The sequence below is a fragment of the Chelonoidis abingdonii genome, chromosome 15 (genome assembly GCF_003597395.2).
Source record: "Chelonoidis abingdonii isolate Lonesome George chromosome 15, CheloAbing_2.0, whole genome shotgun sequence".
NCBI lineage: Eukaryota > Metazoa > Chordata > Testudines > Testudinidae > Chelonoidis > Chelonoidis abingdonii.
This window is the reverse complement of record NC_133783.1, coordinates 54,460,908-54,476,669: the sequence shown is the minus strand read 5'-3', so window position 1 is coordinate 54,476,669 and position 15,762 is coordinate 54,460,908. Positions and strand designations below refer to the sequence as shown.

The 15,762-nt window shown below is 39.7% G+C and overlaps 1 protein-coding gene across 6 annotated transcripts in view; it reads right to left on the bottom strand.

Moving 5' to 3' along the window:
* The window catches only part of CCDC186 (coiled-coil domain containing 186), a 55,308-nt gene that overhangs the window by 22,899 nt on the left and 16,647 nt on the right, over positions 1 to 15,762 (bottom strand). For 2 of the 6 annotated variants that reach the window (XM_032775159.2, XM_032775163.2), the window contains exons 2-7: positions 11,957 to 12,671; positions 8,878 to 9,004; positions 5,387 to 5,515; positions 4,154 to 4,366; positions 1,805 to 1,924; positions 317 to 442 (exon numbers count right to left, since the gene is read on the bottom strand). In XM_032775159.2, the coding sequence (XP_032631050.1) occupies positions 317 to 442; positions 1,805 to 1,924; positions 4,154 to 4,366; positions 5,387 to 5,515; positions 8,878 to 9,004; positions 11,957 to 12,654 (1,413 nt within the window). In that variant the 5' untranslated portion in view covers positions 12,655 to 12,671. Of the gene's footprint in view, positions 1 to 316; positions 443 to 1,804; positions 1,925 to 4,153; positions 4,367 to 5,386; positions 5,516 to 8,877; positions 9,005 to 11,956; positions 12,672 to 13,978; positions 14,372 to 15,646; positions 15,692 to 15,762 lie in introns of those variants that run through there. The other 4 variants (XM_032775160.2, XM_032775162.2, XM_032775161.2 and 1 more) reach the window with 4 other exon arrangements.

The following is a 15,762-nucleotide window of genomic DNA, read 5'->3' as shown; positions in this document are numbered from 1 at the left end:
TTTAAAAAAAAACACAAAACTTTACTTATTTTATGAACACAGAAGACACATTTCTTATCACTATCTGTAATTTGTACTACCACAGATAGTAGTTTTGAACATATAAAAACACATTGCACTCCAGCGAAATCTGACTCAAGATCTCACTTTTTTCCTAATTTTTTTTTAAGTTAAGTTATCTCTAATCATTGACATTTATAAATTTAATGGCATGACAGCTCACATAACATGCATGCCTGCAATAATTTTTCACTTTATTAAAATGTGAGATGAAAATAAGAAAAAAAAAATCAGATGTTAAACATATTAATTTCACCTCATGAGAAAGTATGCCTACTTGATATGTTTTTATCATTTCTTGACAGTTTTTCCGTATTTGGTCTCCCTCCTCTTTTGCTTGAGTTAACTTTGTGGTTGCATCTTTGAGTCGATCTTTGGTTTCCTAGAAAATAAACCATGAATAACTATTTGAACCTACGGAGTGTCACAGAGCAAGATTCTGAATTAGAGGGAAAAAAGGGAGTGATCATCAAAACGTTTTCAATTCTAATAGAGTTTCCAACTCATGATTTTATTGAGAGTCATAATATTTGCTTAGAAAGTGCTCCACTACCAACTGTTAAATCATCTGTTTATGGCTCTCCAGAACAGCAATACCACATCTCAAAAACTTCGAGTGAAAAATCTGCTTTTCCCACTGTGTTTCTATGGCCATGTTACCATGAGCCAAATTGAAAGCTCCCTTTGGTAATACTGAAAAAACAAGTGGCCTGTAATGGCTGACTCATTTTCTCCAAACAAAAATCATGTAACTGAAAACTTCACTGTTCAATCACAACAATTTGTTACTTCCCATCCCATCCTTCATTCACTAACACAGTTGTAAGCTCTTCAGAACCAGGATCTAGTTGTCGTCATCTCTCTCTGTCCTTATGGCAATTCAGCTCTCTCTGTTTCTGCAATATACATATTTAAAGAGAACCAAGTGCAAGGAACCCTGTCCAGTTGCTTTCCTCTTTTCCAATCAGACTGTTCCAGTTTGTGATTTAGACCGTGCACACATTCTGAACTGACTTGTTCAGGAGAAGTGAGAGAAGAAATTCTTAGCAAGGATTGTAGGGTCACTCACACCGTGTTATGACAGACTGAATTAAAAGCACTCTTGCAAATCAGAGTAAAGCATAAATCACCTTGGATATATTCCAGTATTTCTCAATCTTTTGTGCTGGCAACCCCCCCCTTGGATTTAAAAACAAACAAATAAAATAAAAAGTGGCCTCACTATTAAGACTTGAAAAAATTGTAACCCCTTACCTTAAATATAATTAAGTAAATAATTAATAATACTCAGAACCAGCATTAGGGAGTGGCAAGCAGGGCAACTCCCCGGGCTCCTACACCACAGGGAGCCCTGCAAAGCTAAATTACATGCTTCAGCCCTGGGTGGTGGACTTAAGCCCAAGCCCTGCTGCCTGGGACTGAAGCATGTAATTTAGCTTTGCGGGGCTCCCTGTGGCGTGAGGCCCCAGGCAATTGCCCGGCTTGCCACCACCTAACACTGGCCCTGCACTTGCACCCTAAACCCATCCCAGGTTGAGAAACACTGATATATTCTATCATCCTTTCACATTTTCCACTTCAATATCACTATCTTTAAAGTACTATTCCAAAATCCATCTGTAGATTGCCAAGTTAAAAAATAAACTATTTTTTTTTATCGATTTTAGTTCTACTAAGCAATAAAATGGCATAGCAACTATATTGGACTCATTACGATCTTACTTCGTGGTATTGCTTCACTAACCTTGTGTGAATCCATTTCAGTTTTCAATTTGTTTTGGGCCCATTTTACTTTGATGGTATGAGAACTGATTTCTTCTTTCAATTTTTCTATTTCTCGGTTGAATCTAGTGGCTTCACCTTCCTAAAAAAAGAAACAACAACAACAACGAACATCCACAGATTATTTTATTGATTTTAAATCCCGATTTTTACACAGCTATAGAATTAGACTCAGACATGAGTGATAAGTACAGCTTTTCATCTATAAGGCCCCGAACCTGCAAAAAACTGCATACTGTTAGCCAGATTAAGGGTTTACAGGACTGGGTCTTAAAACCTTAATTATCTATGTCTGGACTCCCAGTAAGAGACTGCCTCTCTGTCCTTGTGTGGTATTGCCACACTTGTGATCAGAGGAGATGTTCTAGCTGAAGCAACCTTGATTAATTCTGAGACAGTTTCTAGCAGACTGTTTTCCAGGAACACTCTTTTGACTGGAATTGCATAGAATGATCCATGACAGAGTAGACATGGACAAGTGGCAAAGCCCCTTTTTCGTTTTGCAGGCTTAAGGGAAAGATGCAGGTTCTGGGGCTGGAAGGGAGTCAAACTATAGGAGGATATTGCAGAAAATGTGAGGTTTATTAACTTTTGTGGGTAGTCTGACAGAAGCATTGTGTAAATTGGATATGTGACTAAATGGACAATTATTGGGGGGAAAAAAAGTGTAAATTGTTCCAATAATGAGATGCTAACTGCCCAGATATAATGGGTCAGGTACCATTAGGCTGCACCTAAATATAGTCATTTACATCAGTCCAAAGTGGATGTAAAACACTATCAAATCAGACTGCTATTGTCTGACACACTTTGCACTGAGGTAAATGACTACACAAGGTGAAGGGCAACAGTGATTGTTGGCCAATAAATGTACACCACACAAACCACCACTCTATTTTTCTTCAAGTGAACATCAAGTGGTATTAATCAGCTAAGCATATTACTGAGATAACCTTAGATACCCACAGCTACAAACTAATATTTTCAATTAAAAAACCTGTGCATTATAATACAATCCCAGCAGCCGATAGTATTTCTGAAGTAACAGATCTACCTTAACTAAAACCGGTTTACAAAAGCACCATGTGAGGGCAGCAGAATCACTCTAACATAAAGAACAGGAGTACCTGTGGCACCTTAGAGACTAATAAATGTATTTGGGCATAAGCTTCCTACTGTATTTTCCACTGTATGCATCCGATGAAGTGGGATTTTGCCCACGAAAGCTTATGCCCAAATAAATGTTAGTCTCTAAGGTGCCACAAGCACGCCTTGTTCTTTTTGCTGATACAGACTAACATGGCTACCACTCTGAACTATAATATAACTCTCCAAGCAATGTTGTCCTGACTGTTAAACTAGAAGTTAAAACATAGTTGGTAGGTCTGTTTTGCCGACCTGAACAGGTCACGCTGTCCATTCCAATCTGTTTAATTCTTAGGAGCAGGAATGCCAATGACATACATAAAAACTATGCTCCAGGAACCAAAGTTCTCAAGTTTCAATAAGATGGTTTTTTTGATCTTCCTTTTGTGAACAATAATTGCTTGGACCAATGATCATCATCAAATCCATCAGAGTCGTCTGAACCCTCTCTGTTTTGGGAGAATACTGGACCTTTCAGGAGCACAAAATCAGTTTGTTTGTTTAATAGTTTAAACAATTATTACATTTTAAAATGTTGAGACTGCTGATAGTTTAAATGTTTGTCTCTTGCCTCAACACTGCACTTGTAATGAGAATTTGCTGAACCCTAGTACTGTAAGGAACATATCTGCACAAATGTCTCAAATTCAAACAATCCAGTGGAACAGTACAAGGGAAAGGGACTGGTACAGTTATTGCAGTATATGTGGAGCTCTCGTTGACTTTCAGAAAAGAGTGCAGGCTTTGATGACTCGACCTATTTATTTACTTGATTCTCTAAAAAACAGTTTTAAAAAAACAGTAAGGACAGCCATAGGGGAAGGAAAAAAATGCATATAACAAAATTCTACAGTGTTTTTTTTTTTTTTACAAGCAGTGAAGATTTATAAAGTGATTATCTGTAATATAATGGCCGAAAAAAGAAAATGGTGCTCTTAGCACGCTACAAACTTCAGTTCAGAAGAACATACAGGAATCTCAGGAAGATGACATAGGATTTCATTTCCCTGCCCCCGCAAAAATATATATTGACATAAAATGGGTCTTTTGCAGCCACACAGTAAAAGGAAACTTAATAAGGTATCGTAATTATTAAATGAAAGGTGACACACAAGTGCTTTTCTGATTATTTAAATAGTGCTTTTAACCATTTCTTTAAAAATACCTTGGTTTCATACAGCTGGTGCAATCTTCCTTTTTCCTGAGAAAGTTGCTTGATTTTATTCACGTGCTTTTCAATTTCTTTATTTGCATCTCTTAGTCTTCTCTCCAGTAACTCCTTTTCCTTTCGGAGATCTAGAGACTCTTTTTCTCCTCGAACATACTTCATCACCATAGTTTCCTTTTCTTGGCGTGCCTCTTCACATTTCTTGTTTGCCTTTAAAAATTTACATTCAGCCATAAGTTTACATTTCACTGATAATAGTTTTTATACAGGAACAATGGATACTCACAGTACTCCAACACAGTAATTAAAACATAACTGAAGGCAAGTCTTAAAGTCCTCAATTCTGCAAGGTACGCACTGGCTTAACATTACTACCATGAGCAGTCCCGCTGATTTAAATGGGACTACTCAGAGTCGTAACTACAGATGTGTGTTTAAGTATTTGCAAGCTAAAAGCTAAATATTTTAGTTTAGCTGCATAATCAGCAGGCTGGTGCAGTTGGAATGTATTTGATGACTCCTAAATGGAGAATATATAATTTGATAACTCCTCAGTAGAAAAATATTTTTGCAGATATCCAGTTCCATTCCTCAGTTATTGTAAATAATTTAACAATTACTATTCAGCTGTACATCATTTCTCACACAGAAACTCTGTGGTCCAGATATTGCTAATATTGTTTCATTAAAGAAAAGAAAACAAAAATGATGTAAAAAATTCCTGTAACACAGAGAAAGCCTTTGGCTTAGCAAAATCTTAAGGAAGAAAACAGATGACCTTCCAGCAACACAAAATGAGGTGAAAATATTATTTCTTTGTATCTTTTTAACTGTGCTTGAAAAGATCAGGTAAGTGTGCATAATTGTGGACTTCTTCCTCCACTCAAAAGCAATGTAAATGTTGATCAAATCAAAATTTACAGGGAACCAATCATTCCAGGCCTCATTATTTTACATATAAATACACAAATGAAAGAGCATGGCCAGACAAAGTATATGTGAGTGTTAGTGCCTCTACAAAAGGTTACAAATACTTGAAAGCTCACTAGCCATCAAAATGCCTGAATAATTGAATCCTATTAATTAAAAAAACATTTTGGAAGCTTTGGTGTATCAATTTTCAACATACCTACTGACTACAACACTCAGGCTGCTGACTGTTTCCTCCAGCAAGCTAATTCTTTAATGAGAGATTCAATTATTAAAACTTCAAAGGAATTCAAAAATTACCTGGTCCATACGAAATGCCATCTCTTTATGCAATTGCTGAATAGTATTTTTGACTGCAGCATCTTGTGTTACAAGTTTGTCTTTAGCAGTTTTAACTTCTTTTTTAAGCTCTTCTATTCTTGATTCTAACTGCAAAGCAAACATTAGCAGATAATTATAGAAGAGTCAGTAAAGATTCCATCAAGTTTTGTACAAACATTTCTTACAAATTAGATGTTACAGCATTTTTAAAATATATACTGCACTTGCCGAACTCTAATCAAACTGCAACAATCACTAGTAACAGCCCAGCTTTTGTATTGCAATACTAAAGAGGAAAGGAATTGAGATCATCATCTGTCAAGGGCTGATTGCACCATACAGACACTCCCTGGGTTTCCGCACTTACAGAAAAAGTTCTGTAACCTTTTTTTTCCCCCTGTAATTGTTGGAGATACGTTCCCGACTTACACAAGCGTTCCATTCCAGAATGCCTTGCGTAAGTCGGGGAGCATCTGTATTAAGCATAACCTCTGGACTAGAACAAATTACTATGTGAAAAGGTAAAGAGAAATGGGTCAAATTTTGAGGTTCTTATAAACCAGGGGTGGCCACACGATGGCTCATGAGCCACATGCGGCTCTTTTATAGTTAAAGTCCAGCTCGCAAAGACACCCCGCCCCTGCATTCTCTACCTACCGGACTGCAGGGGGGAGCTCGGGACCTCTTCCTAGCAGTGGGGTGGAAGGGGCTTCCATCCAGCGGGAGGGGGGTCTTGAGGCTTCAGCCCCACAAGGCATGTATACTGGGGCTCAGGGCTTCAGCAGGAGTGGGGCTGAAGCCCAAGTTCTGGCAGGTGTGCCCCCGCTCTCAGAACTTCTGAAGATTCCTTATGTGGATCAATAAGTTTGGCCACCCCAGTTAGAAACGCTTTCCTTGCTTAGGTAATGTTTCACTGAGCAAGGACAGAATAAAAATTGAGAGCTCAGCATTAGGTCTTACATTTTTATGAAGTTGCCTATACAGATATACATGTCCAAAAGGCAAGAATCAGACTAAACAGTTTTGTCACCATGTCGAGGACTTAATCCTGCCCTCTAAGGCTGGGAGCATGAAAACAAACACGTAATACACTTGTGTAAGCATGCACATATGGTAGCAGGTTTTGCTTGCGGTTGTAAACGCATTTTAGAGCTGTATGATTTTACTCTGCCAACTGTCAGACAAGCTAAGGAAATACCTTAAGGACTTCCTGTACACAAATTTACTGAGCAACACCAAAAACCCACCCCTAAATCTGTTACTGGAACCCAGGAATCTAGTTGCTGCCAAGTTTCATTTCAAGATGCAATATCAAAGAGCTACTTGAATACCTTCTTTAAAGTAATCTCTTCTGTAACCATCCCGAAGTGTGCAATATTAAAAGCATTGAAGATCTGACTTAACTGACAAATGGAATTAAACAGTAGTAACAGAAAGGCCCACTTATCATTAGCACTTTCCATTACATCATATTTAAATATGAAATAGCAAATCCAAGATTCTCATGCAATCACTGAGTGATATTGGGGAATATGAGCAAGGGACAGTGTGTTAGCTGCATTTGTTGGTTTATGCAGAAGTTTGTTTCCATTTAGCTTGTAATGTTTTTAAAATGTCATTTCCATTCCATCCATACTATGTACTTTCAAAAATGCTTTGAGATACACAGAAAACAGACAAAGCTTCTGTACCCTCAATGCATTCAAGTACTGTATAAATCTTTGACACAGCTCTTGAGAATGTCTCCTGCCAATTTGTGTGGCACAGAAATTAATCAGATCGATGGCATGACTAAAACGTTAACATTGATTTTAAAATATAAAAATTAGTTTGGACACTATTTCACTACAGAACAAGTTCAATGTCAAGTTATAAACACATGCCTAAATAACCTTTACAGCAGTAGCGCTAGCAAACAAATCCTATAAAATGTGTAATGACATTCAGTAGGATGCCACACTGGTGATATTTTGCACCAGTAAACACCAAGTACACATTTCTTTGGTTTGACACAGTTCTCAATAACTATTATATTAGAAATGCCTGGGTCATATACAGTAACTTGAAGTATCGCACATTATTTGTTCTTATAATGATCTGTATGGAGCATATATACCTAAATAGCATTCTTTTGAAGTGTGTGTCTATTCTAGAGTATATTTATATATCAGAGATTTTCTCCCTTTTTCTAATTAAATCTCTCAACTTGAGGGGTTTCTTTTCATTTTCACTAACAAACAGGAAAGAGGACAGATTACTGTTCAGATTTCTTCTGAATCTCCGTAAGCTATTTGTGGAGACATCTGCAGAAAATTGCTCCTATCTACACACAATACCAGGTCCTAAAAGGGAGTGCAACTCTTTAATATGTTCAGAGACTCTTCTAATGTCACCAATTGCAACAATGCCTTAAGTCAGTGGTTCTCAAACTGTGGATCGGGACCCCAAAGTGGCTCCCAACCCCATTTTAATGGGGTTGCCAGGGCTGTCTTAGACTTACTCAGGTCTGGGAGCAAAGCCTGAGGGCTTCGGGACTCAGGTTACAGGCCCCTTGCCTGGAGCTGAAGTCCTTGGGCTTCAGCTTTGGCCCCCGGTCATGACGTAATTTTTATTGTCCGAAGGAGGTCACAGTGCAATGAAGTTTGAGAATCCCCCCCCGCCTTAAGTGGTCAACAGCTGCAGCCTTCCCAGATTCAATTATAACTTTAGCCTTTAATCTTGAGATTATATATAGTTATCTGTAGCTGGTAGTTTAAATACTGTACTATATACAAATTAACAAATAAATAATCCTTAAAAGGTGGCCTCACACACATGCTACAGAAAATTGGCAGGCCCAAACAGTAATATAATTTTCAGATAAATGCAGTATACAGTGCATGCCAAGGTTGTGTTTTGCAATTTGTGTATGAATTCTGGTGCTACCATTTAGTCATCCAGTCATCCTCAAATGGGAACTGAAGGCACTTACAGGATATGGATATATGAGATATACCTATCTCATAGAGCTGGAAGGGACCCCAAAAGGTCATTGAGTCCAGCCCCTGCCTTCCCTAGCAGGACCAAGTACTGATCTTTTGCCCCAGATCCCTAAGTGGCCCCCTTAAGGATTGAACTCACAACCCTGGGTTTAGCAGGCCAATGCTCAAACTGCTGAGCTATCCCTCCCACAAAGGAGCCCAATACCCAGAGATGCTGAGCACGTGCAACTCTCATTGACTTCAGTAGACTTGGATGCTTAACATTTCAGTGGTTTGAACCCAAAGATAGCAGTAAGTGCTTTCAAAAAACTAATAAGGCTTCGTGGGATGGAAGAATGAGTCAATAAATGCCTGGGCTACATTAGCATTGGAAGTTTGTTCCCTCCCTAGCACACAATGCTGGCTAGAAACTCCTACTAACATCAATGACAGTTATATGTACATGTCAATGAAAGGTTAGACATCATAGTCAGCTCTTGTTTTCTGTACCTGTTTAATAATGCTGAGGTGCTGCTTTTCTGTTTCTGTTCGTTTTTTCAATTCATCTTTTAACTTGTCCTTTTCTGAACAAATATCCAGAATCAGTTCCTGATGCTTTTTGTTTTCTTTAATCAATCTGTAAGATGAAATAAAATTGCTTTGCTTTGGTGTCTGTGTAGAAGACAAGGAAAAATGATCCGAACAATTGGGCACCAGTACTTTTTAACCCAGAACAGCTTTGTTGCACTCCCCTATATGCAACGCTTTTACAAAGAGCAGACAGACCCTTAGGGTATGGCTACCCTTGCAACTTCAAAGCGCTGCCGCGGCAGTGCTTTGAAGTGTGAGTGTGGTCGCAGCACCAGCGCTGGGAGAGAGCTCTCCCAGCGCTGCACGTACTCCACATCTTCTACGCAGCTCCCAGCGCTGTGGCACTGTTTACACTGAGGCTTTACAGCGCTGTATCTTGCAGTGCTCAGGGGGGTGTTTTTTTCACACCCCTGAGCACGAAAGTTGCAGCGCTATAAAGCGCCAGTGTAGCCATGGCTTAGCTACACTGCAGCAATTGATGCTCCACTAACAATGTGGCTGGCACTAATGTAAGTGATTACTTGCATGGTCTCCATCACCATGACACCAGAGTACTTCCAACACATAAGCATAGAGTCACAACAATGGATGTAAACATACAGATATTATCTTCATGTTACGGTTGTGTAGTGATATGACTTGCCCAAGGTCACACAGGAAGCCTGCAACACAGCCAGAAATCGAATCCAGTCAGGTCCCTTAACCACAAGATCCTCTTCTCTCCCCCACTCGTAGGTAGTTCAAATGTTTTAAAACAGTTTGTTCCTTTACAGCAGTGGTTCTCAACCAGGGGTACACGTACCCCAGCCTGAGGATATGCAGAGGTCTTCTGGGGGCACATCAACTCATCTAAATATGTGCCTAGTTTTACAACAGATTACATAAAAAGCACTAGCGAAGTCAGTACAAACTAAAATTTCATATAGACAATGACTTTATACTGCTCTATAGACTATACACTGATTATATGATAACAAATGAGAAAGTAAGCAATTTTTCAGTACTAATGTGCTGTGACACTTCTGTATTTTTAGGTTTGATTTTTTGTAAGCAAGTAGTTTAAGTGAGGTCTAACGTGGGGGGTACACAAGACAAATCAGATTCCTGAAAGGGGTACAGCAGTCTGGAAAGGTTGAGAGCCCCTGCTTTACAGTATAGTAGATTGAAGGCTGAATCAAAGCTGTAGCCTAAATGATGGCATATTTGTGTTGAGATTATGGCTACATACTGCAGCATTCCAGAAGTGATGCAGAAGACAGTTATACCTATAACTCAGGGATAAAGTTTTCAAAAGTGCCTTAGGGCCCCATTTACAAAGCACGTAGGAGTCTAAGATGCAGACAGGCGCCAGGGGGGATTTTCAGAAGCACCTAAACAGGTTAACTAACGCCAAGGCACTTAACGGAGTGGAGGGAGTTGCAGGACTCACTGTTTTGGAAAGGGTATAAAAAGGCAGAAGACAAGCAGCAATGGTTTGTCTGCATCTCTTTAAGACAGTGACCAGCACACAAGACTGATCTGCTATAATCAAATATTTACAAATAAGGGGCAGAGTAAACAGGTAAAACCCAGCTAACTTGTTTGTACACAATACCCTGGAATTACTGCCATCTAGACACTCACTGCCTTCAACTCCCACCCCCTGAAACACTCTCAAATTCTTTGTAATTGCTTTACGCATAAATGTACACATGCCAGACTCACAAAGTCACAGTTTTTTCCTCCCACTTAATGGAGCAAGGTTACCAAAATCATAGCAGATCTCTCCAGAATCCCATGCTCTGAATGGAAGTTCTCTCTGGGAGATTTTTTTTTTTTTTTTTTTTTAAGTGTTGTCAGCTATTACTGTGGTCACACAGTTCCTCCCACAAGAAGTTAATAAATATATAAAAGTCACTTTCACTTCCAGCCCTGACAGCAGAAAAGAGTTTAAAGAGGAAGGTTAGGTTTTTCTAGTGAGCAAATACCCCTCCTCTTATTCAGAGAAAGCAATATGAAAGATAAAAGGAGAACCAAGAATTCAAGCAGTGATCCGAGAGAGAGTTTGAACAATCTCCGTTCAGTAAAACTGAGTTAACACTTCTAATACAAAAATTTCTTGTAGCAAACTTTGTACATATACAGTAAATTATAAATTTCAAAAGCTTTCCTGTAACTTTTTATAGTGTTACCAGATATTATTTCAATGTTACTTGATGCTTGAAGATGTATGCATAAAAATAAAAGCCCTTAATTGTTTAAAGATTCAAAGGTTTCCTTTTCAAGCCTTCTTTTTAAAATCCAAACTTGGCCATCACAAACTGGCAGAGGAAATTTCAAGTTAACAAGTATCAGAGGGGTAGCCGTGTTGGTCTGGATCTGTAAAAGCAGCAGAGAATCCTGTGGCACCTTATAGACTAACAGACGTTTTGGAGCGTGAATACCCTTTCGTGGGTGAATACCCACTTCGTCAGTATTCACCCACAAAAGCTTATGCTGCAATACATCTGTTAGTCTTAAAGGTGCCACAGGACTCTCTGTTGCGTTTTTCAAGTTAACAATCATAACTGGTTTAACAGTTGGAACAGCTGATGAAATTCTTCTGGAGGAGATATAAGCATGAAACTGAATAAAAATTAGAGCGGATTAATTTATTGTATTTGACAAAGGATTCGTGTCACCAGTACTTTGATGGACTTAAAAAGGAATTCTAACTAATGGTAGGCTAACTAATCAAGGATTTCAGACTAAGGATTAACAAATGTCTGTTCAGTTCCTGCCACATTCAACAAGAAGTTGAGGTCTCGCTGTACTCATTGTACATATTTGTAAATTAAATTTAGAATGTTTATAGAGTTTTTGATCTGCCAGCAGCACTCAGCTTTTTTTTTTGCTCCACCAGAAAGCAACTCCCCCCTCCCCCCCATGTGTCCCGATATTTTTTTCCTCTCATCTGGTCACCCTAGTAAGGTTACTCTTGCATACACTTATTTGTCCTGCGGTTAATCTAGATACTCACTTCTTTATAGTTTGCTCCTGTTGGAGGTATTTATCTTGCACACATTTTTCAAATGTTGCAAAGGCATGTTCACCCTTCCTCATTCCATTTGGGAGCTTATGCTCTTTCGTAAAATCTGTAGATAATAGTTCAGATTCTATTTCTTCTAGCAAAGCCTCCTGTGATGATGATTGTTGTATTGTGGAAATAAGTTTCTTGGTGCAGTCTGTGTCATAGGGGCTTTCTGAATAGATTCTATTGCTAGATTTTTTCGTGAAGTCAGACTCCTCCCTTAGCTCCTGCAGTATTTCCATTAGGGATTGTTCTGTGCCATTACTTCTTGAAACCTGTTGTTCAAAATCTTCACCAGGCAAATGTTCTGCATTCACAGAGTCTTCTACTTGTCTTTCAGAAGATGTATTAGCACAGCAGTCCCCACCTTCACTACAATCAGGTGAAAGTGGCAGCTCCTGTGCTTCAGTTATGGCTCCATCCCCTCTTATGTCAGTAGCTGTTACATCGTAATTTGATGCCAACGATTTAGGTTCCCTTCCCAAGCTGGAATCCTCATCACCAGTATAACCAACATCTGAGCAGTCCTTCACTTCAGATGTCTTGCTTGTGCTCTCATTACTTGATGAGCCGGAAGGTGTATTGTCTTCCTTTGATAGACTGACCGGCTCCAATATGCTCTGCATTCTCGGTAAACGCTCTTCCATCCTTCCGTCTTAGGAATCTAGAAAGAAAATTTGGACGATTTATTACATTCAAAAAGTCAAGATTAAAATGGGGGAGAGGAGGAGAGGAAAAAATACTTAGTTGGAAGTTCAGACACTGAAGGAAGGAGAATAATTTGGTTTTACATTGCCAATGGTTAACCAATGTTTTCGTCTGCTAAACATTTGAACATTCACTGTTTCAACAATTATAAATCTCTTATTTAAAGAAAGGATATGTTCAGGGGACGGGGAAGGATATCAGACACTGAAATTTAACTTAATTTTTATGTAGTGGAGTTTTTTCCTCCCTTTCAATAAGTCTTGCAGGAAACTGTAGAGGTGGCAAATGTTTTGTTCATTCTACAGTGTTTTTTAAAAACAAAAATGAAGCACTTCCTGCTTTCAGATAAAAATAGCAAAAACAATGCTTCCAAAGAATAAAATACTGTAAAAGTTTCACTTTAAGCTTGCCAATGAAGGTGATTTAAAGACTCACAACAATGATTCTTTAGAGTACAAGGTTTCTTGCTATAGACTGGAAACCACCAGCTATCCATAACAATCCTTCAGGTAGGCCACAGGTTTTTCCTCTTTCAGAGTCAGTGAGCGCACATACATACACTAGTTTCTCATCACCAGGTACTAACCTATCAGTTCTTTGCTTGTTGTGACCCTTGAGTACGTATGGAGGTCTCTAGACCCAGCAAACTGGAGGGGTTCTTTTCACCTTCTTCCTCACATGCAGCTGCAACGGATCAATACCCAGCTACTGTATTTTCAGTCAGTCAGTCTCCAAGGAACTCCCTCAGGCTACACATGGCTTAGCTTCTGCTCAGCCCTTGCCATGCTGGCCACCACCTTGAGCAGTAGCTTGTATGGCTTCAGCTATCACTAAACAAGGGACATCTAGTTGGTTTCTCTTTTAGCTTGAATTAAGGGTGCTTAATACACCCATCAACTTTATCAGGTCTGTGATCCATAGCCACCCTTAATGCTTTCCACTATAATATGTAAATACAGTTGGAAACAATGAGGAGCCACCTGCCCAGCTGTCTCTACTAGGAGGAGACAGGAACAACACCCAGGGATGGTAGCCAGCAGCTGCACAGGAGCTCCCGGCCATCAACAAGAGGAAAACATACAGGAGAGCGGAGAGTGAGACAGGCAGAGACAATTTGTCGGAGGAGGAGCATGCCAGGGAGAGCATCAGATGCCTGGGCAACATGGATAGGGAAGCCTGTGGAGAACAGGAAGTTACAGAAACAGAACACATAGGAGAAAGATATACTGAAGACTTCAGCTGTTTTCAAAAAGGACAACTCACTTTTTAGACCCTTTAAAAGAGACGCAAAACACATTCCTCTTGTCACTTTCAATGCAAGATGCAATGCGCTGAAGCTGCTGAAGATTAAAATCATCGGGAACAGGCGAGAAAATAGTCTGTGCTGTCACAACTGAATGGGGGTGGCGTACAAGACACTATTACCACGTAGTCTGCACTATGAAAAAGTGCCTGCTGCAGCTCCTTTGTTTTCACACAGCACTGGGGCCGATTCCTGTTGTACTCTTCCCCTAGTATCCCCCGTGCAATCTTTTCACAGATGTTCACGTTTCTGTGACTGGGCTGCAGCTCTGTCTGCACAGTCTTGTCTCTCCACAGACCCAGGACCTCTGTCTACTCCAGGCAACTGCACATCTAGAACATGTAACTGGCATGGTTAGTTGCTCAAAACAAGGGAGAGCTGCACAGTGCATTCACTTAGGTGGGCAATCAGGAAAAAGTATTTCAAAAACAAACATTAACATGTGGGAGGAGAGGGGGATGACTTCTGATCTCCATGACCCTGGTTTGGTGTTCACAACTGTGGCCAGAGTGGTCACTGTCAGGCACTGTGGGACAACTGCTGGAGGACTGTTATGGTCGACATAGGTCACACAGTGTCCACACTCATATTACATTGACCTCAATAGGTTGACCATGGCTCAACGCTGTTTGGGGAGGTGGTGTTACTGCATCACTGTAGCAAGGTGTTTACATCAGGGAGTGACAAATTTGAGCATAGACATGTGTACAAATAGGCTGACATAAGTCGCCTTGCGTGAATCTAATTTGGTAGTTTAGACCAGGCCTAAAAAAGGAAGTCATACCAAAATAACAGTCTACATAAGGAGTTTTACTGTCCCACCTTGATCCAGGTCTCAGAGTTATAGACTAACACCAGAAGGGACCATCATGATCATCTCGTCTGACTTCCTGAACATCACAGGCCACAGAACCTCACCCACCCATCCCTGCAATAGGCCCACAACCTCTGACTCAGTTATTTAAGTCCTCAAATGTTGATTTAAAGACTTTAAGTTTCAGAGTATCCACCATTTATTCTAGTTCAAACCAGCAAGTGACCTGTTAGAAAGCCCAAGACCTATGGAACTCTTCATTTTGGTGTACATCTTAGTATGACCTCCAGAAACAAATGTGTTTCAGCTGTCTCTCTCAGCACACTTTTGCACTGGGGAACATCTTTATGGTGCAACAGTTGGCTTTATGAAAGCAATATCTTGCTAGACAACATCAATGCTTTCTGTTCTGAGATAACAAAAAGAACATGAATCAGAGCCACGTGTTCAAAGTAACACACTTGCATTTCTATTAATCTTGCATTACAGCATCTGAATACAAAATCTACCTCTAAGGCTGCACGGATATGTCATCATTGTTTTACTTCTGAGGCAATTTTATGTTGTTTTACGTTGTGTATTCAGAAAATCTGGTGTACTCAGATTTGAACTGGCAACAAGTTTTCACACAAACTGCATTTTTGTCTCCCCTCCCCAAAAAAATGCAGTTTCAGTCAACTAGAAACTATTTGTGAATTTGATACAAATTTGCTAAATACTAGATTTGGGGACTTAGATGCTATTCACAAAACAGAAAGTGGTGTTGCTGCCCCGACTGACTTATAATTTTTAGCCCAGTGGTTAGGGCACTTACCCAGCATGTGGGATGCCTGGGTTCTTTCAATCTCTCCTATTGAAGCTGTTGCAGAGAGAGAGAGAGAGAGAGAGAGAACAGATAGTCAGTCAGTCACTGGAGAAGGGATATGAACT